The following is a 22,130-nucleotide window of genomic DNA, read 5'->3' on the forward strand; positions in this document are numbered from 1 at the left end:
TCCCTGTTGTACAGCTCTGACTGGTGACAGTGAAGAGAAATAAACTTGAAAGTGAATTACAAACAAGAATAAGATTATGAGATCAAAGGGAAGTTGTAGCAATTAGCCTGTATAAATAGTGGTAGAATGGAAGTGTTTAGGTCAAATAGGTATCTAGAGCATATGTTACAAAAGCTGTCAAAATGTGAGATGAGGGAACACTCGCGGAATAAATTAAAGAGGAAATGTAGTAGAAACTTTGTCAAAATATTGAAGAGGCAAGAGTCTGAGGAAGCAGTATTGGAATGCGTGCAAGATGATTGATGTGTGTTGAGGTGATATGTGATTGACAAATGTTAGCTTTGAAAAAATCGCGTGTAGTTTGGAAATTCGGGGAGGAAGGGGGGAAAGTGACACCAGAAAGTGCTAGTATGACAGTGATGTTAACATTAGATTGGGAGGGAAGCGGTATGCAGGAAGCGCATAAGTATGCACATTTGATACCTTGGGGGATTCGGGGCGGGTGGGTTTTGGGGGAGGTAGCCAGCAGGCTGTCATGTAGCTTTTTGTAAGTATATAAAAAACCTGCTTCGGGGAAAGTTTTTTTTGATATTCCAGAAGAACCTCATTTTTTATTTATCAGTTGTTGTTGTTATCTTACGTATCTGAAGCAAGTTAATTAGTGTAGGTGATTTTGTACACACACACACAGGTGTATATATATATATATACACAGTATATATATATATATATATATATATATATATATATATATATATATATATATATATATATATATATATATATATATATATATATATATATATATATATATATATATATATATATATATTTATATATATATATATATATATAATAGAAAAAATATTTTTCTTGTACCACAAGGAAAAATGAAAACGAACACAAACAGTTGGAAAGAAAAGATTCGCAATTGACGGAAAAATGGGAGGAGCTGCCCCCTCATTTTAGACAGCGGCCTTTGCCCCATTAACAAATCTTGACTTTCTTCTTTTTTTATGCTGTTCTTTACTATTTTCCAATAATCTTCCAGTTTGACCAGTATAAGATTCGCTTATGGCTTAAATGGGATTTGACACACACAACCTTTAGTATTGCTGTAGAATTCATAAACAAATAAAAGGATTTCAGAGTATATCAGTGTCAGCGAATTATGTAGTTGCCAAATGTATATTTATTTACTGTCTTTACATTACGCGATAGGCATACAATAACGAAGCAGTCTGAATGATTGCGTCCATTCTACAGAATGTCAGTATTGGATTGGTCAGCGCCGTTGTAAATGTAACGATCTTGAAATTCCGTTTAATTTATTGTGCGCTTTTAAGCTTTACCAGTGTGCAGCTGGGCGTAGTTTATCAAACGATTACCGTATAGTGTCCACACAATTGTGAGATCTCTGACAGCACAAGATAAATGGTTTAATGCGCGTCACTGTAGTCCTGAGTTCTTGTCTTCCATGGTTCGAGCTCACGAGACGACGAACTTATTATCAACTAAAAAATTCCCCTTCGGGTACCACATATGAAAGTATATTATTTCCGAGGTCGAGCGAATTATTAGATATTAAGGACATTTTAGCTTAATGCTTATATATATATATATATATATATATATATATATATATATATATATATATATATATATATATATATATTATATATATATATATATTTTTTTATGTGAAATGTAGTTGTAGTCATATTTTTGGGGGGGCCAAGAACGAGACAAGTCTGAAAATCAAGCAAAACTAAAACTTTCCGCGTCCCAACATACGGCTTCGCGAGAGGGACATGCGAGTGTTGTCAGGTAAAGTTGGCCTTGTGGCAGCACAGGTATTTACCCCCGGGGAGCACCTCGCGAGAGGATGAAGAAAGTGAAAGGACTGGGGTGTATTCCATTCCAGCATGCGGACGGAAATAGAGTACGTCGTGCTAGAGGGCGAACAGCATTTATCGGAAAGGGAAAGGGCGATGCCACCCAGGCCGCGGGAAATCTGCGTGGGACTGCTTGGACTCTTCCCTTGTGCCTTTGATTATCATGCTTAATGCTCGAGAGAAATGAGGAAATGGAGAACGCTTCCATGCAGAGTTATCGTCAGGAGCCTCTTGATTTATTAATTTTTTTATTTAAAAAGCTTTTTGTGTTTTCGTTTTTTGTGTTGTTTTTCTCTTGCCCTCAATACGTTATGGGGACGTCTTCAGTTCTATCTATGGTGTGTTTTTGAATGCTATAACTGTCGATAATTATTGGTGCTAATTAGTAAATGTTTGATTATTTTTTTTTCGTACAGCCACGTTCAATTATAGATGGGCACCAGTAATGTGCAAGATACTTAAATGAAAGTAGACCAGCTAGTGGGAAAATGATTTCACGTGTACTGATGTAGAATTCGGATTATGAAATACATGCTTGTGTCTTTGCGTGAATGAATCTCCAGGCATCAAATTAGACAGTTAGGCATAAAAATATGAAAGAACCTGTTCCCGAAAGGTGTACGCATTCTTGCTTAATGCTACAGTATAGCTAACCGCTGTGGAAATTGTACCCCTGGAACATGCATACAATACCTAGCGTTTTACTGCTTGTACCTCTACACTGAATGTGTAGTTATATTTTTGTCGCTGATGTTTTGCTTATTCCGATTCCTCTCTGGATTTTGATCTCGAATGACAGTCACCTGGAATGAATGTTAAAAATTACCACCTAACATCCCTGCAGTCCGCCTCCCCCCAACTCCCCTCCTCCCGAGAGAGAGAGAAAAAACGACCTCAGCCAAAAACTACTGGGTTGATTGCGTTCATTTTATTTAACAGCATACCTCCAGATGAGTTATTATGCACCTGGATTAGAATATTCCCGTGCGCGCTTTAATTTAGTTGTGATGAATATATTAATGCTAAGAAAATCGCCATTCTGCCGAGAACTTCCCAAATCTGGATGAAATTGTCTTACAGGTAAATACCCGTTAAGATATGTGTGGAATTATTGCTACCTATTCAGTAATTATAAAATCTTCTCTAGTCAATTATTATCGTTGCTCACCTGATTCTTGTCGTGAGATGATGTCATTATACAGTTGACTACAGCTATGAATACCCATAAGTAGATATTTAAGCTACAAAGTTATTCTCGTTGAATACGTTTCTCGCTGAAGATATGTTATATTATATCAGTGATTCCGAGTTTAATAATAAAAAAAAAAAGGCTCGTTAAGTCCAAATATTTTAAGGCAGTGGTCTTGAGGAATGGTTGAACCTAGGTTTACTTGTTTGTTTTTGTCTGTAGGACTTGTACTTTTATTTTTCTGTAGGACTTGTACTTTTTTTTTCTGTAGGACTCCCTAGCAATGAGGTAAGGAACGCGACTACTTTCACAAAACTTGAATCTGTGACTCAACCTTGAAAGGTCAATAGGCCGCTGTCTGTGAGGGGCTCTGATTGTGCGCGCGTGCGAATCAACAGCCACACAGACACACACACACACAGACAACAGACACACGCACAGACAAAGAAGGATCGTGAAGGGGGGAAAGAAATCACTCCTAAACTTCCTTGAGTGAGAAATTGTAACTTGGGGTCTTTTATAGGGCCTACAAGGAGTCAAGAAGATTGAGTGGTTGATTTTTTTTTTTTATTCTGTGTTCACTCCTTTTTTTTAATAGTGTGTGTGTAGGTAATTACTTTTACCAGTAGATTCGCGTAATTTAACACTCACATGAGCCTCTGCAACTTTGCGAAATTCTCAGTGCAACGGTTCCGTACCTACGAAACTACGAGAGAGAGAGAGAGAGAGAGAGAGAGAGAGAGAGAGAGAGAGAGAGAGAGAGAGAATTTACCCTGCTTGAACCGTTTCTAACTAAAATTAAAATAGTGTGTTTGTGTCCAGATCATATTTCTTTTTTCCTAAGTATGTCCAATCATCCATGAAAATCGTGACTGGGCATTCTTTTCCTGATATGTTAAACATTTTGAAAGTTATTTAAATTGGCAGTGTTGTATTGCAACTCTTTTTATTTCATAATTGTTGTTATTGTACTACCAGTAAATTAAGTAGGGAACCTGGTGAGTGTAAAATTTTACTCTTATGTTAATGTTAATATTTTATAATTTGGCCGTTGCTCAGTTTAATGCACGCGAGGCAGCTGCTTTATCCTGACAACAGTACATACCGCGTACAGTACAGGGAAACCTGACAGGTCTGCTCTACGAAACTGTTCTGTAGTAGCCTGCAGCTCTGTGACCGCCCAAAACCTTTCCCAACATTGGAAACATGGTCCAGTTCACCAACAGTAACAAAAAAGCATGATTAAATCGTATAAGCTACGCATCTTGTAGATAAGTAAAAGTTACATCGAGTTTTAAGAACCATTATATAACATGGTTTTTCACCATTTCATTGAATTTAAAAGGTCACATATTTTTGGCAGTAATTGATATTTCACAGTATGTGAAGTGCAGCAGCCAAGCGTTTGCTGTTACGTGTTCTCTCTGCTTTGGATGTAATTGGTCAGGGAATAATTCAAATCTAGGTCTTTGACAGAAGGTCAGCCTTAATCTTCTTCATGGGAACATTTGCTCCAGGCAACCTTCTTCCGTGGATTAAATGATCTATTAAGACGGAAAGATTCCATCCGAGTTAGCAGAGAGAGAGAGAGAGATTTTTGGTCCTCCTTTTAGACTCGTTTCAGATGTGTTTTGGTCGTGAGAATTTATATTTTATCTGGGAAGTTTAATACGTGTACTTTCGCAAGCAGCTGCTGTCTAACATCAAGATTTTGTTTTAAAAGATTTTATGTATCCCGGCGACTTAGGCTAAATCTCTCCGAGGACCAAATTGCAGCACCTTAGGTAAGCTCGGTAAGTTTCATTCCCAATTTTCCTTTAAATATTAATTGTTACCTGATGTGTCGAATTTTCAAGTGTCTCATCGCGTTTTCTTTTGCAGCTGCTGTTGACAGTGGGCAGAAAGCTCTACTGGTGGACAACAATAACAGCCCTGTCCTACGACCGCCGTCTCTGTCTCCTCTCCACGACCACAAAACCAACGCAAAATTCAGATATTACGCCGCTTCCGGCAACCAAACGATCCCTAATGGAACGTCGCCCTGTACGACTCTGAAGAGTGACCAGACCAACGGCTTCGTCAACGGCCACACCAAAGTCTTTGCCAATGGTTATGCCAACGGCTGTGCCAACGGTCACGCCAATGGCTTTGCCAACGGCCATGCTAACGGCTACGCAAATGGATATGCAACTGGCCTCAATGGCCACGTACCGTCCACTCTGACGCAGCCGAGTCATACCAAAAGTCACCAGCCTCACGAGAGATGGGTGAGACCTTTAGGGTATGCCGAGAGATGTATGTCAAAGGCCCATGACTACGGCTGCATGACCACTGTATACGCCCTTTGGCTTAGTGCCAAGGCACCGTTGGATTTTGAATTGATTCAACACGCAGCTGAAATCATGTACAGGTATACGGTTCTTCTTTGCACAGCACTGTACAGCATTCTTCTAGACGGAGTCTTTGCTGCACGGTGTTGTTGTCAGGTTCCTGTGACGTAGTTTAACTGATTTGAGGAGAGTGACTGAGTGACAGTACTGTCTCACGACCGTTTAGAACCATCTTCCGCTGATCTGACACCAAATGAAGGACACTTTACTGACTGCCCTCTGCCAAATCTGCTTTCATCTTCCAAGCCAGAGATCAGGTCATCAACCTCAGACTTTATTTTTCTCTTAATTTTGTTTTTTTTTTCTCTTAATTTTGTTTTAATACTGTGCATGTGAAGTCCTCCTGTACATAGTCTCTCTCTCTCTCTCTCTCTCTCTCTCTCTCTCTCTCTCTCTCTCTCTCTCTCTCTCTCTCTCTCTCTCTCTCTCTCTCTCTCACCTTGTGTCATAACAACCCCTTTGAAGTAATGAATATTCATTTTGTGACCAACGGTAAGTTATCAATAAAACTTTGTGCAGGCCAAGTATTCATTTCATCACCAAAGTATTAGATTAGTTTCATTACTATACTGTCGAAACAGGGTATATGCCCCTGTGTAGACGGGAGTGTAATCACAGTCATTTGTTGTTATATTAGAATGAGTCTTATAACAAGATTTAACTGTTACACAGTAGCGTCTCTTTAATTTTTGTTTGTCTTCAACTCATAAAAAGATAAACATCATGCTATATTTTTAAAAAGATCCGATTATTAAATTCTTCAGAGGCCGTTTCAATACGAATAACTACACGAAGTGAACATGCATCTAATACTTAAATTACGAAGACATAAAAATCTGTACCAAGTATTTTTAGTCCAAATTAGAAATAAGAATATAGATTCAAGAATTGGTGAAATGTTTGCTTCCATATTCTTTTATTTCTGATGTTCGGGACCTTCGCTCGTGCGTGTTGTCGAAATTTGTGTGCTATGATTATTCTTCCAAGAGGACCAATTGCATTTCGGTTTCTTAAATGTGCTTTATATTTTTAGAGGCATGCTTACGTACACACATACGTACATACATAAACTCACGGACACAAAAAAAACTATAGGCCTAATTTATTTATGGATAGTCATGAAGTCTTGACAGAAACCTTCTACTGAAGGGGAGGACAAAACCTGAGGATGCCTGCGCAGTGAACACAGGCTGTTACAGTCGGATGCTCAGTGCTTCAGCACTCACAAGCTGCCCTTGGTTATCCTGTTTGCGAACAACCTCAGTATCTCTGACAAGGTCAGTTTGTGTGCTTAGTTCCAGCAAGAGGTTGCATCGCCGCAGGCCTTTAGAATACACACGAGCCAAAGGAGCAAGTCTTGCAAAGCTCCCGGGAAAATCTACCAGTTCTGTCTCCAGGGATATTTCTTCTGCTAACTTTCCCTATCGCTGATTTGTGAGATTTGTTAACTCTGCCAAACTGTATAATGGTGTTCCAAGACACTGGATGCACATCAGTCAAGCATTTGAATATAGTTTACGATGCCTCGTCGTTTTCTATTTTGAAATTAGTTTAGAGAACGGTAATGATGGCGCACTATAAGGAAAGAATCAATTTTACCGACGTTGTAACATTTTTGGTCATGTAGCATAAATGTTGTCTCCTTAGCCGCCGTGCTCATTGTTTCAATATTTGAATAATTGAAAACACAGGAAAAATCATTTCTCAAAAACTTAAAAATAAATGAAAATTACATTGCAATTTCAAATAATGATAGGACACTTCAATACTGCATGGAAGTGTTGTAAAAAGTGTTTATATTTCAATGGCTTGGAGTTCAGTACTTAATTGAGCTTGGGTACTGAATTTCAAGTAGCCTGTTGGACTTGTTATATGTCAAAAATCCTCTATGTGACAATCAAGTTAAGGAATATTATTGAATAACAGAAAACTAGTTTGAGTTACTGAATTTGTGAAATGAGAATCTCGTTTGCGATGACCTTAAATGCCACCAATATGTTTTAGTAGATAACCTTTCTTATAACATTAATGTAATTACTCAGAAAAATTACTTCAAAATGCACACTAATAAGATCTTGAAAAACTGGTCCTTTTTCTTGATATCTGTTTCTGTAACTTCTAACTTCCCAAAATTAAAAGTTAGTGATACTCGTAGCCACCTTGATAGGTGACAGATTCTTTGGTTGATGGCTTCCCTATACTTTGCAGACCTCCTTGACTCCTCAATCTTGTTTAATCATTGCTTATAATGGCATCTCTTTACTCATGCTTCTTCACCTACATGTTTGTTTCTGAATTTTTCTTTCATATTAGTAGAAAATTTTATTATTGTGCTGTGTTTTTAGTCTCCGTTCCAGTTACGTTGTTACTCCTTTGACCTCACTGTGACTTGATTTTTCTCTGTATCATGAATATGGGAGGAGATTTGTGTAAGTGAAAACACAGAAAGACACAACATTGGCAGTGATTGTGATTATGATTAGGAAGCATGCTTTGCTGCTATTTCCTTATAGGTACCAGCTGCATTGGTATGGTACCTAGTTTTATAGCCTTATTTATAAAGCAATTGCCTCCCATTTGGTATCCTTTGTTTTCTAATGACAACTATGTAGACTAGGATAGTTACTGTGCCCTCTCCATCCGTATGCAGTGAATGTAAATTACTGACATAATGCTGATTATTCTTGAATCGTTTTTGAGACTGATTTCTTACGTGAAGCTAGACAATTATTAACTCGTTATCAATGTTCCAAAATTAATTTTGATAATTGCCAGCCAGTTCTGTTTTTGTTGTGGTAAGAATCTATTCTGTTTGTGCTACCATTCCATCATCATTCCACCTAAAAGTGACCCTTTGTACCAAGTACAGTAACTAGTTCATAATTTCAGATTATGTGGTCTCTTGCAAAAGGCATTCTGTCTGATCTTTCCTCATGGCTGATACTTGTACAGTAATACTGAATTAAATACAGTACAGATGATTAACTAGTTGAGAATTGAGCAGTCCAGAGTAACCCATACTTTCTGAAAGTGTTAAGACTGAAATCTAAGGGAGTCATTTCACAGTGCTGTCCAAATACAGTCAGTTTTGGATTTCTAGAGACCCCTCATTCAATTCTTAGAAGGTTATAGTGCAACCTTTGGTTCTCTGGAGTCTTGCGTGAAAATGATCCCTGTAAATTGTTCAAGTCTTTCTCTAGGTTGTGTCATTAAGTTCATAATGTCTGTCAACAGTCTTCCACGGGCTTTCCTGCTTAGGTTTATTATGCTGTATATTCTAGTAGTCCTTCTCATGTTGAAGGGATTGCCATCAGGGTCTACACTGGAAGAAGTGGAGAGTTTATAAAGATCAGAATATACCAAATGTCACATACCTCAAATGCACTGTCGAGAAGATGGGAGGACCTGAGGTATAAAATGTTTCTTTGTATATGAAAGCCTTACAGATGAATATTTAACTCAGTGATGTTTTACTTGGGAGAGTCAGCACCAGTTTAAGTTGCATGAAGGATAAGAACCATGAAAGTGGCCATAGTCCAATGCAGTACTGTATTTTTAATAGGACCCTTGGAACAAAAATACCTGGAAGCTAACATGTTAGATGATGCCACTGATAGCATTTAAAGAGGAATGAAATTTAGGTCATTAAGTACTGCCTGCAGACCATGGGAATCAGTCCCACTCTATGGTACCTAATGCATTTAAGTGAGGTACCCATGTTATGTTTCGTAGGGGGTTCTCTATGGAACTATAGTACACATCTTGGCAAGGATATGATCTCCCAAGTGCTGGTTCTAGATCTAATTGCATTTCCTGTGTGAGCTGGCTGAAGTGCTTAGTTTCGGTTTCAGTCAGATGTTGTAGCTGTGATAAGGCAGTCCCCGGGTTACAGTGGCTCCGACTTATGGTGTTCCGATCTTACAGAGTTTTTTCAAATATATTCGCTGCTGGGAGAAAGGGAGCTGGGGATTTGGCACGATACATATACACATGTGCTACCGGGGTCTAAGCGATGTCAGGCAGGGCAGCCGATCGAGGCTACGGCCTACCCCAACGCCAAATCAAAGTCCTTCAAAAGAAGGCATCATGCTTACCCCATAAGTAAAATGAGAAAAAGCATGTTAAAACGAAGAAGAAGAATTCATAAAAAAATCGTTTCCAGGTTATGGCTGATATTCCAAAGTTATGATGCCATAACTAGGATTCTGAGCGGCGTAGCTGTAGGCGCTATAATGAGGTGAGAAAACCAGTTTCGGGAGCTGTAGCCACCTGGAGGGTACACTATAAGGAGCGGAGGAAACTGGTTTATTACCTGGGCAAAGCTTTAAAACCTGTTTCTTTCCCCAGGCTTAGTCTCTCTCTCTCTCATTTTTATAAAATTTTGTTACGATGTTCCTAGTTACAGCGTTTTCCGACTTATGGCATGCTGCTGTAACGAAACCCCTGCCATAACCCGGGGACTGCCCACTGTAACTTTGTTGAGTGATTACTAATTTATTTTCAGATCTCACCAGCATATAAAATTTTAAACCATGAAAGGTTACCATCTACAGTTTGCCATGCATAGTGCAGCGTAGGCAGTACTAAACATTTGTTGCAGTATCTGTTCAGTTCTCAGCTGCTTTACTTTTTCTTCATTTACTTTCATTCTGTTCTAATTCTCTCTCACCATTTCTTTTACTTTTTCTCATTTTAATTTTACTCCCCATGTAGCAAAAATCCTTTTGGCTAGCATTCTCATTTTAATTTTACTCCCCATTTAACAAAAATCCTTTCGGCTAGCATTGTAACTCGGTGGTCTGGTAGGAATACTAGATGGATACAATAACATCATATACTGATTTCCAATGCAGATTGACATAACTGGTGAAGAGATATCTAACAGATGTATGTATATAAAATAAGTATTTACTCCACCATATGTTATGTACATAGATTGCTTACAATAATACACACAGATACTAATAAGTGTCTGTATCTCTACTTTAAAATATTACGCAGTACAAGATATTGTGATCAGCAAAACTAAAAGTACACCATATAGCTACTGGATGCCTGATTGACCTCAGAAATTCCCACAGCTATTACCATTCAACATTAATATATAGAAGTATGATTACTGAGTAAAAATAAGATTATTTGCATCTTTCTTTTCATTCACTGCATTGCATTCATTCATTCCTAATAACATAAATTTTTCTAATTTGGCTTGCTGCTAGTCTTACCATCTCTCAGTTGTCAGTTGGTTTATTTTTTCTTCTGTAAATAGACCTTCCACCATTATTTGCATTTTTGTTTTTCTTTGTGTACTGTACCGTATATTTTGCATCATTGTCTGCAAGTTTGCTTTCATTCTGTACATAGTTCAGACAATCTCCCAAATTTCTGAAAGGGATATTTTGAATCTAGAAATACTGTATTGTTTTGCTACTTTCAGAATGACTGGGCCGCTATTTCTCTTAAAGGGTAAAATTACTACGTTAGTCACAGAATTCTCAAGTTTAATATAAAAGCTGGTTGATTAGATATTCTAAGATTGCCAGTTGGTTTCTGTGTTTAACCTGAATGTTTGTGTAAGATTTGTGTAAGACTTTCTCTTCATATACAATCTAAGATTGCCAGTTGGTTGCTATGTTTAACCTGAATGTTTGTGTAAGATTTGTGTAAGACTTTCTCTTCCTATACAATCTGTTGATCCTTGGTGATGATGTTGGTAAAAAATTTCAAATAATCATGGAAATCACTACTGTAAGATCTGTGTCCTATAGATAGATCTTTATTTTCTTACTTTTAGGTACATATACTGTATTATATTTTCAGAAGTATTCTTGCCTACACTTTCTTTGATTTTGAAAGGGTGCTTTACTAAATTTCATTAAGTTAACCTTGCATCATTTGGTTTGAACAGTCTGTTTGATTATGGTCTCTGCTGACATGAGGGTAGTCCTTTCACACCTATAAGACATCATCTGGTGATAAACAATCATAATGCACTCTACATTATACAGATTTTGGGGCTATTCCAACAGCAGTCTTATAAACCACACAGTTTACTGCTAAGCTTCTTCAGCTTTGAAACCCAGTTTTTTTTTTTTTTTTTTTTTTTTTGAGGGGGCCAGGGGGTGTTGTAACAACTAAAGATAAAGTGGCCATTGAAACACTTACTACAGTATTCACACCATGAATTGCCAAGTTTTGATGTCATGTATTGTAGAATTTACTTGCCTGTTAGGGAAATTATCCATCTGCCATTCATATAAACTAAAACTGCATTTTGAATACAGTACCTGACTTTTTAAGCTCTTAGATCTTATGATCTTGATTCAATCATTAAATAACCTCTATGAGTCACAGACTGGCATAACCTCATTCCCTAACCCCTTGTTTTTATTACAGAGAATTATTATGTCTTTGCACCCTTAAAGATCTGGACACAGCTGTGGTGCTTGTTCCTTTTCCTACGTTTTCCACCCCTACCCTCTGTTGTTCTCTGTTGATGATAGTATAATGAAACTCACTGATTATTTTCAGTTTTATCACATAATTTTTGTGTTTTCTCAAGATCTCAGCCCTCGGTCAGTCATAACATTGATTTGGTAGCTGAGGAGATTGGGTATCTGCATTCTCTCAAGACACAGATTACACAGGTCATGATTTGATTGTGCTTAGTGCTTATACTCGAGTCTGTCCAGGGTATTGGGGGCATAACAAGTTTTCTTGGAATTATCTACTCTTGATTTTTGTTGTTTCTCAACTGCAGTGAATCACTCCAAAGTTGGACTTTGTGTGACAGAATTTCTTTGTAACAAGCAAATACCTTTTCAGCCCCTTTTTAAATAATATCGAATGGTACTGTGGTTGTTCTCTCTCTCTCTGTCTCTCTCTCTGAGAAACTCCTTTTTTGTCTCATTATTTTCCCTCAACTCATTCTTAGTTTAAGTACAGCTGACATATCACCAAGCCATATGGTTGGTTTGCATTAAGTTAGCCTTGGGCTAGCACGGACCCTGGACATCAAGTGGCCTGTAATGTGGGAAAGTATGAAATGAGGTAGAGACTTGGTGTGAACCCCAGACTGCTAATCCAACAGATACAGTCACCCAGAGACGATTATCAACCTTGTGCCCTCTGACCTTTCATTGTAAAGACTTCATGGGTACAGTACTTGAGATGCAAAATGCTCAAGGGACAAATATTGTGACTGCATGGTTTGTCAAGGTATTTGCAGACAATTTTGCTGCATTTTTGCATATCCAAAACAGTGATGTTTATCCTTCATCTTGTGATTATGGATATGCAGTTTAGATGCCACATGCACATATCTTATCAGCGTCTTCAGATTTATATACAGTACAGTATGCTTATCAGTTGACGTTGAGAGTATGATTTTTATTTATTATGAGTAGAGGAGTTTCACAGCATTTTTTTTTATTCTGGTAGAGTCAGGGCTAAAGAATTTTGTCACATTGGAAACCTTTCCATTACTTCTTCCACTTTGAATTTGCTTTGACTTCAGGCTGAAGGTCAAATTGCTCTCAGCCTGTCCTTTAGCTATTAATTTGGGTGCTGCTATCAAATACTTTCAGATACTGCTTGTGTGTTGGCTACCACTTTTATCTTCTGAAATATAGATTTCTCTGCTTTCTCATGTTTCTATGTAAAGTTCAGTCTACCTCTGTTTGAGAAGATGCTGTTTCGTCTCTTGAGAAGTGAAGTTCATTGGCAACCCCATCCATACAGATACTGAACTGGACTTGGTCTCTTAAATTAACCCAGTGACTGAACTGGATTTGTTCTGTTTAATCATCCCAGTGTTGTCACCCGAAAAAAGATCTATAGTTAAGTCTAACAACAGAGAGCCCTGTAGGCTACCTATCAAAGCACATTGGAGAATTTGTTGGGTTACTCATCAGTAAATGTGTACTACTGTATTATAAGACTTGATTTAAGTGGCTGGTAATGCATGGCTCCAATTTCAAGTTTTGTTTAAAGTCAGTATTCTTTTGTGTAATTCCTAAGACTAAAATGAAATACAGCTGTATTATAGATAAAGTAACACCACTTGAATTTGTATAATGCTTCAAAATAGATCATAATCAAACATTGTCTAATAATACTTCAATTTCTAGTTGTAACCAAAGGTCTTATTTCTTGGTTTAAATTGTTAAACATTACCTACTTTTAATGTGTTTAAGCTGATTACTTGAAGATCAAGTATGTGAGTGTCTACAAACAGCAATTATGTACAGTTGTTGATATAATGCTTTGAAGAAATTTTGAATTTTAAGTAACCGTTATCTTGTCAAACTCACTGTGCAGATAAGTTGCACCTGACAACAAATCCACTGGCCTGCTAACTAGCCATTGTGAGTGACCTGGCAGTCTCCTACAGCTTACCACTATAAGTTTCATTCGTTTTTCAGTTCCTGCAAAACTTCTTTCTTCTGTTATGGGAATGAGGGCAAGTTATTGTCTAAAATGTCCACCTTTCAGAAGAAGCTATGATACACTGTCTCCAGTGATTCATCCTGTTGAGAACAAAGCCATTTAGTTCTTGTTTCCTCTCTTTCTCTGATAATACTTTTATCAAAGGCTTTGTAGTTCTAAATTGTTGCAAAAATAATGAACAGTATTTTTCTTTTAGATACTGCAAAGGACTCTGAACTAAAACATTTTGTTAAATGTACTTGTATTGTCTTTTCTTTTCACAGCGCATACAGTAGTATACTGAACAATAGTAGACCATTGAACAATAAAAGTTAGTGCTTACTCGATGACCTGCTTCAGCAGTAGACTTTTTAATTCACTATTTTTTATTTGATGTTAATTCAAGATGAACCCCTGTAAAATATTTGATTGAGAAATATTCAGTTCAGTCTGACTCATATTTTCAAGTAAAAAAAAGAGTAATTTGAGAAATGTTCACTTTCCACTTGTTAAGGCTTTAGTAATTCTTTCATATTACCCAAAAATGTTCACAAAATTTCTTACATCACATGATAGGTTTCTTATATGTTACCATTCTTGTTCAAAGGAAAATGCCTAACTTGCGGATGAAACTGAGTCGCCGTGATGGAGAGCTGTGGTGGAAAGAGTCTCCTCGAGCAACACTAGACGTGGAAGAACTTGTCACCGATAACATAGAAGCTAGTGTAGAATCCCTTCTTCATCGGCGGTATAACCTTGAGGAAGGACCTTTGTGGTTTGCACGATTTGTAACACTCCCAAAAAGTGAAAATGAAGATTGTGAAGATGTTAAAGATGTTGAGCACAAGTATGTTTGCATATTTGGTTTCCACCACAATGCTAGTGATGGTACATCAAATATGAAGTTTTGTAATGTTTTCCTCAAGGTCCTAAATGACCTTTCAATGGGAAAAGAAGTTGATATGAAGGAAGAAGGAACATTTGCTATGCCTTTACAAGATGCACTTGGTGATCAAATTCATACTTTGTGGTTTTTCCTCTGTGTGTTCCTTAAACGTTTGTATACAGCGATATTAACATTTGGTATATCAGTGAGAAATTTTACAAGTCAATACAAAATGCCTGCTTCTAATGCAGCTGCAACTCACATACTTCAGCACGAACTTGATGAAGTCACTACAAAGAAGCTTATCAGCAGGTGTAAAATGGAAGGAGTGACTTTGAATTCAGCCTTCACTGCTGCAGCAAACCTCTCGATGTACGAGATGATGATTAGCCGCAATGAAGAGTTAGATGAAACCTATCTGTGGTCACAACAAGCCATTAATATGAGGCGTTACTGGCCTCAAGCACTACAGCCAAATACCCTTGGATGCCACATATCCTTACTAGACATCAGTTTCCCCACAAAACGACAGGATTTGCGTTCGTTCTGGGAATATGCAAGGGATGTAAACAGAAGACTCCAGCATATGTTAGTTGAAGAAAAGAAACCTCTGAAATTACAGCCAATGAGTGAGCGTTTGATTATTCTCATAAGGCACAATTCGTGGTTAGCATGGTTAGGACTACCTTCTGCTAATGATAACCATTATACAGTGACAAATATGGGAAATTTGCACACGGCATTTCCAGGCGTGGGTGAAGTTGTAGAAGCAACCAAAGTACTGCGTTCAGTCTCTTGTCATTTCATGCCTACACTTTGCCAGCACACACTGCAGACTTTTCGGGGTCGCTTTTGTTATTCCCTCGACTACTACACACAGAAGCTTTCAAAAGAAACTGCCACTACATACGCCCAAGGTATTATGAATTTGCTCAGGAAATCGATTCATTCGCCCAACTAATCATTATCAAATGTATGTGCACATCCCCATACATAGTATTATGTAACATTTTCTTTGGGCATGCTTAAAATATTTGAATCCCAAACGGTTTCCCACTACTGGCACTCTTCTAGTAACACAGGGTGCCCCTACCTCTTGCTCCATGTGGCAGATTATGTACAAATCTTTATTATGCATTATATGTATGTAACAGTATTATAGTGTCATTTTTATAAACCTTAGGTTTTATTAAATTCAGTTATTTATTAATTGAATTTAAGTTTTGTCTTTATATATAAATTATATAATACATGCAGCTTTATACTAAGTTGCAACCCTTTTTTACTTTATATTTTTAAGCATTGTAATTTCAACTGTAAATAAAGTAGTATTTTGTAAACTTTCATTTTTTTTTTACAATGAATACAATAAGGTTATTCTATGTAAGTTTTGAAAATAGGTTATTGTTTTTAGACAGGCTAGGAAAGATAGGCAAACTGTAAAGAAGGAATAAAATTTTAATAAAAATGCAGTAACCATAGTTATCTGTGATATCTGAGAATCATGTTTTGGTACAAGTTTGATATATATAGTAGAGTATTATGACAATTAAATCTTAGGTTAGCCTACATTTTTCCTTTTAATATAGATACATGGTAATAAAGTACCCTCGTTGATGATATTTTAACTGACAAAATTCAGACGATAGAGCATTAATATTTTCGTTTCAGGTGTCTTTGTAGTTTTCTGCTATGTTCAAAAGAATTCTGGCAGTACAGCAATTATATCACAAATATGTAGATAATAAAATTTCTGCTTAAAAACATGAAAATTTAGATTATAATTTCTGTTGTTAGCTGAATATGCATTTAGTGTTTGTGTAATGTATTTAGTGTGAAAGGTAAGCCAACAATGTAATGGATGTTTGTGCCATTTAATTTAGTTCAGTGAAGGTATTTTATTTTGTCAGTTGTCATAACACACTTTGTGATGAGGTAGAAAACCTTTGTTATTTATGAAGTTGTTATGATTAGGGAAAATATTAGTTTTCTTGCATCTTTCAAATCTAGGGCTATAAAAGTTTAAGGTGTACCCTTTAAGAGAGAGCCATTTTACCAAGATATGGTGAGATGAAGGTTTGCCATAGTAACAGACACCATGAAAGAAGAAATAATGTTCCACATGACAAATGTAATGAACAGCCACACCTAAATTTTTGGTGAAAAGTAGTAGTAAGTTCAAGGTAAGTAATCTGGGACTAGGTGCATTGGCACATGGGCACAGTGGGCCTAAACAATGAAAGGGGTTAATTAACCATCAGCCAAACTTTGGATATCCCTCTTGACCATGCTTTTAGCTCAGAACTTTGGGGAACAGGGTGTGATAGCAAAAGAAAATCAAACAATGCTACTGACACACTACATACCATCTTGATGAAATGTATGTAGAAAGGAAATAGCTAAACAGTACATGGTCATTGTGAAAGATGTTAGCCAGTTGTGAGATGATATGTATTGGGATTAGGATGTAATTTATCCCTCAGGGTCATAAGGAGTGACATGAGGTGTACTTCTTTGGTGTCTAGGTCACACTGGCAAAACAGAAACTTCCATAACTATGAGGAGGACCATTGACACTGCAGTTCCAGTATGGCAAGGAGCCTTAAGGGCCATTCATGTCATAACCATTATCTTTGCAGATTTCAGCAATGTCAGTGTCAACATCACAGTCTTGTGTTCTATTACTTCGGATACAGTCCACTCAGAAGAGCAACTTGAGAATCATCCCCTATTTGCATAGAGCATCACAAAAAGGTGGTTGCTGTGCAGGCCATCTTACAAAACCTTTAAGGCAAACCTTACAGTAATCAGCTATGAGTGCTTGGGAAGTGCACTCCTTGGAATTTATAAGAGAGGTGAGGGATTGTTGTAAGGACTCTTACTTTTGTGACAGACACCCCTAAAAATTAACATTATAAAATCTCATGGTGGGCACAGAAAGTGCTTTAACTTTTTCCTGTGTCAAAATTTTGTAATGACTCATTGATAGGAAAAAACTATAGTTCAATAAAAGTTGATACTTTAAATATGCAGAAATAAGTTAGTGCCCAGGGAAAGGGGCAGTAAAGTACTGACTATGACTAGTCATGTTTCTCAGTTGGTGTGAGCACTGAGCTGAGGGTGAGCTTTAAGTTAACAATCAAACTTAGGCTTGCTAATGAGAACGTCTTTATGGTGTTAATGTAAGGGTTTCTCTTCTGACTCATTCGTGACTACCCAGTTTTTTATTCATATAATTGGGCATTTGTCCAGCTTGCTAGACTGTGTGACCAAATATTGATGATGCATTGACCTCGGAAGGATGGGCATGGTGGTACCTTTTGGAGTCCAGATGAAACCTGAAATATAAGGAATGAGGATTTGATCTGAACATGCCATTTTAATCTTTGACTCTGTTGAACATAACAAGCATCCCTCTGTAGTAGTTTGTGATTCTTTTAATTATAGGTGGGGACAGAGGTGTAACAGCTAATATGAGGGATACCCTTGTTATGATTGGACAGAGTTTGATATACCTGAGTGGCAGCTGCCATAAAAATAAATATGTCAAAGTAATACTCATAACAGTTATGGAGTATGCATCACACCAGTTAAATACAGATGGCCAAATCTCTCTCTCTCTGGAGTTGAAATTGGAATATATTATCATCATGTTCAAGTTTTATTGCTTAGCTTCAAATCATTTTGATAATTACTGAAATTGACTTGTATTTGTATGAATTTCAGTTTATTATTATTAATATTATTAAACTAGTGTACATACTATGCTATACAGTAAGTGTTTGTTGAATGCATGCACACAACTTTCTACCATTGTCACCTCTGGTGCAGTTGACACAGCCTCTAAAATTCCACCACTCATGTATTTCTTGTGCTTTCACTTTAACAAACCTCAGCTCATCAACAGGCTATTGTTGCATAGTTCTCAACCATGTAGGTTTGGGTCTTCCAACTCGTCTGGCACCTAGAGTAGCCTAGCTGACACTGTCACATACTGTTCTCTCAGTGGTGATGTGAAGGATATGTCCAAGCCATCTCCATTTCCCCCACATCTTTATCTTCCATAACTTTCCGTACCTTGGTCAACTTTGTACCAGGATGCAAAATTTAAGAAGGATTTGTGAGATACAGCCTGAAATGTGCTGACTGTGATTATTCTACTGTTAGCAACCTTATCCTTTCCTTTAAAAGAATGATAAAAAACTTATCCATGTTTCTGGTGAAGCTTGTTGGTTAGTAGCCAGAAAATTCTGGCCTAAATCATTAGATATACGGTATTCTTTTGCTCTCTGTGAATATAATTAACTTGTAGGGCCCAGACCCATAACAGTCAGTCATCCTTAGCTACTTTTTAGATGCCATTTAAGGAATTTATTTCCTGGTGTTCCAAGTTTGAGGATTTTATTAGGTTAATTGTATCTCTGATAAGTTGTTCTAAATAGTGACCAAGGTTGTTATTGATAGTTCAAGAGTCACCCTTAAATTTATAGAAAATCTGAACTTTTGTGATGAAATCTAGTTAAAAGTTTTAGCTATAATCCTTATTTGATGCTTGTTTTATTGACTGTTTATAATGTATTTGGGTTGATTGCTAATTTTTTTGTGAAAAGTGGTATTATCTTTCTTCTTAATATTAACTTTTCATGTTTGTTTTGTTACTGATGACTTGATGTTGAAGCCATTTCATTCATGTAATACACTGTTTATTTTTTTAGCTTTCTTATTTACCTTTACACTCCTTGGAGTAGTACAGTATTTTGGAAATCATAATTGACAAGTAATATCTGAAAATGGAGCCTCATAATATGCTTGTGAGGAGAGCATTCCAGCTCTCAAGAACAAGAAAATATTTTTGGCATTGTTTGGTTGGGGAAGAAATCTATTCTTAATCACCCACGAGGGACTGAATAAATATATAATTTTTAAAAAACTAGATTTATACCGTCATATACAATCCCATTATGTACTTTAAGTAGCATTGTGTATGTGAAAACTTTCAGGCACTCCACAGAAGAAAGAAACCTCCAGTTTCATCTGGCAGCCCTTTATATCCAGATTCCACCAGCCCTCTAGTGGCAGACTGAGTCAGAGTTATTGTTTGCCTCTTCGGGACCAGCTGTGAGATAGAAAGAGTTTGGGAGGAAACCAATTCCTGTGAAGTGGTGAGGTTGTATATGAAAAAGGGATTTTGACAAAGGAAAAAAAAAGGTCCCGTGTCACCCGGTGAAATTCCATTGTTAACAATGCTAGATATACCAGAGAAAAAGAGCTTTCAGGAAAGCTGGGGTTACAAACGTCTTCTAGGAAGGCGTCGGTATAAAGAAGGGTGAGTGAAATATCACTACCACGGAAACCTACTGAAAGATCTCTCCCTACCAAAATCCCCGGAACAGAGCGGTGAGCCGTTGTTCTTGAAAACTTCCCATTTCAACTCAAACCCATCAATTGCAAATAGCCTGAATAGCTATTTAGGTTGAAGGTTTAAGTAGCTTCTGCCTCTTAGCATTGATGAATAGAGCGAGGGACTGGTGGAACTAAAGAACTTTTAGTTGAAGTAAGTATTGCACAAAAGTTCAAAAGACTAACAGTTGTCATATCTGGCTCTACTGTTTGGATAGATAAAACCAGTTGGAGTTACGGCTCTACTGTTATAGATTGCGTAAACAATGATATAGATGAGGACAGTGAATCTGCTACTTTCCTCAGCCCACCCTTTTCTCAGTGACTGAAAATGCTTGGCCTGCTGCTACCACAGGACCAGATGAGAAGCTATTAAAAGATTTATGGTTTAGAATGTTGAACCAGATAACTAAGAGTTTCAGGAAGGTTTTTCCAGAGGTAGCATTTGTAATGGAGTTAAAATAATTACATTGGAATGGTTCACTAAAAAACACCTTATTAAAATAACATCAAATTAAGGTAGTACAGTAATGAAATAATCCTTTGTCACTAAGTTGAAAGTAATGATTGTGTTTAGTTTATTTTGGCAAAAATGAAGCGATGTTGAATTGGCTATAAATGTCATGAACCATAATCTTCAATTGGGGGGTGTATTACATACAGAATTATTATTCTAAAATACTAATATAATATACTAACTTGAATGAGCAATAGGTAAATCAGTGCTTCTATCAAGAACTTGTAAGTGGATAAAGATAATAAGGGGGCCCTATTAACTAAAATGTTTGTCATCAGGACAGACATTGATGGCTCTGAAATGACAAGTGAGGTCTTCCTTCTACATTTTCATCAAAAAAGAGATGATAACATTTGAGACCAAGAAGAACTTAAGTGTTTAGTTAAATCAAATTTTGTGTTTTTCTATCTGATGTATACAAAAAGTCAAAACTCGGGCTTACCTAGGTGGGGATTGCTCAACCAGAAAGGCCCTGGATTTCATTTACTTCTCATGTAGAAAGAAAATTCCATTAGAACAAAAAATACGTCCCCAGGGTGAAATTTTCATGTGAAGCGTGTATCACAGCTCCATAAGCTGGGTTAGTCATGTTACAAGACCATGTCAGTGTCCCCATGTTTTGTTTGGCAACATCTGGTAAGACTTCAGCTTCCATTCTTGATATACATTGGCCTGTTTTAATGACAAACTAAGTATTTTGCTCTTACTAAAGACTAATGTATAATGCTTAATAGCTGATACATAACTACTTGAGGAATCTTGAAAACTCCAGATGGCCTGTAGTATTTCAAAGTCTGCGGTTCCTCCTTCGTTTATTGGGTAAAGCTACTGTAGTCAAATTTTCTGACATAGTCAGTACCGTTGTTATTTAGTACTTTTGCAAAGATTGTAGAGCAAAAAAGGCTGCCTCTTCTCTCAAGAAAATTGATAGCCTATGTAGGCCATCTACTAATGGAATCAATGCCCTAACAACTTTAGATCAAACACATGGCCTGTAATCGAGTGTCCTATCTTAATTCCACTTCAGGCAAGTGTAACAAAATTCAAGACTAGATGGAGGTCTTAAACCCTTTCATCAAAGTACTAGGTGACTTGTCCCCCTTGAACTACCAAAGGTTTTTTTGTCAGGTTAATAAAGGGAAGTTATCTGGCTGAGTAGAGGCAGGTCATCTAAAGTTCAGCTGAAGTTGCAGATGCTTAGTATGCAAATAGGAGTGGGTGTTAATTTCTTTGGTAAAGTTGGGTGCTCACTCATTCTTTGGCACCTTGCAAGATCTATGTCAGGTTTGAAAACCAGATCTAACCGTATGCTAGGTTTTGTAAGTGATGTAAGTTTTGGCTTTATGACAGAGTTAAGGCTATATCATTAGCCAATAGTCAAAATAATTCAGTGATTCTAACCTATGGGTTGCAAGCAATGGCTTGG

General features: G+C 37.1%; 1 protein-coding gene across 1 annotated transcript in view; it reads left to right on the top strand.

The window, feature by feature from the left end:
• The window catches only part of LOC136832532 (uncharacterized), a 67,738-nt gene extending 51,611 nt beyond the window's left edge, over nucleotides 1–16,127 (top strand). Inside the window, exons 2-3 of the mRNA XM_067093460.1 lie at nucleotides 4,966–5,494; nucleotides 14,509–16,127. Coding sequence (XP_066949561.1) covers nucleotides 4,966–5,494; nucleotides 14,509–15,748 — 1,769 coding nt within the window. The 3' untranslated portion in view covers nucleotides 15,749–16,127. The remainder of the gene's footprint in view (nucleotides 1–4,965; nucleotides 5,495–14,508) is intronic.
• The last annotated feature ends 6,003 nt before the right edge of the window (nucleotides 16,128–22,130 follow it).

This window comes from Macrobrachium rosenbergii, chromosome 50 (assembly GCF_040412425.1).
Source record: "Macrobrachium rosenbergii isolate ZJJX-2024 chromosome 50, ASM4041242v1, whole genome shotgun sequence".
In the NCBI taxonomy this organism is placed as follows: domain Eukaryota; kingdom Metazoa; phylum Arthropoda; class Malacostraca; order Decapoda; family Palaemonidae; genus Macrobrachium; species Macrobrachium rosenbergii.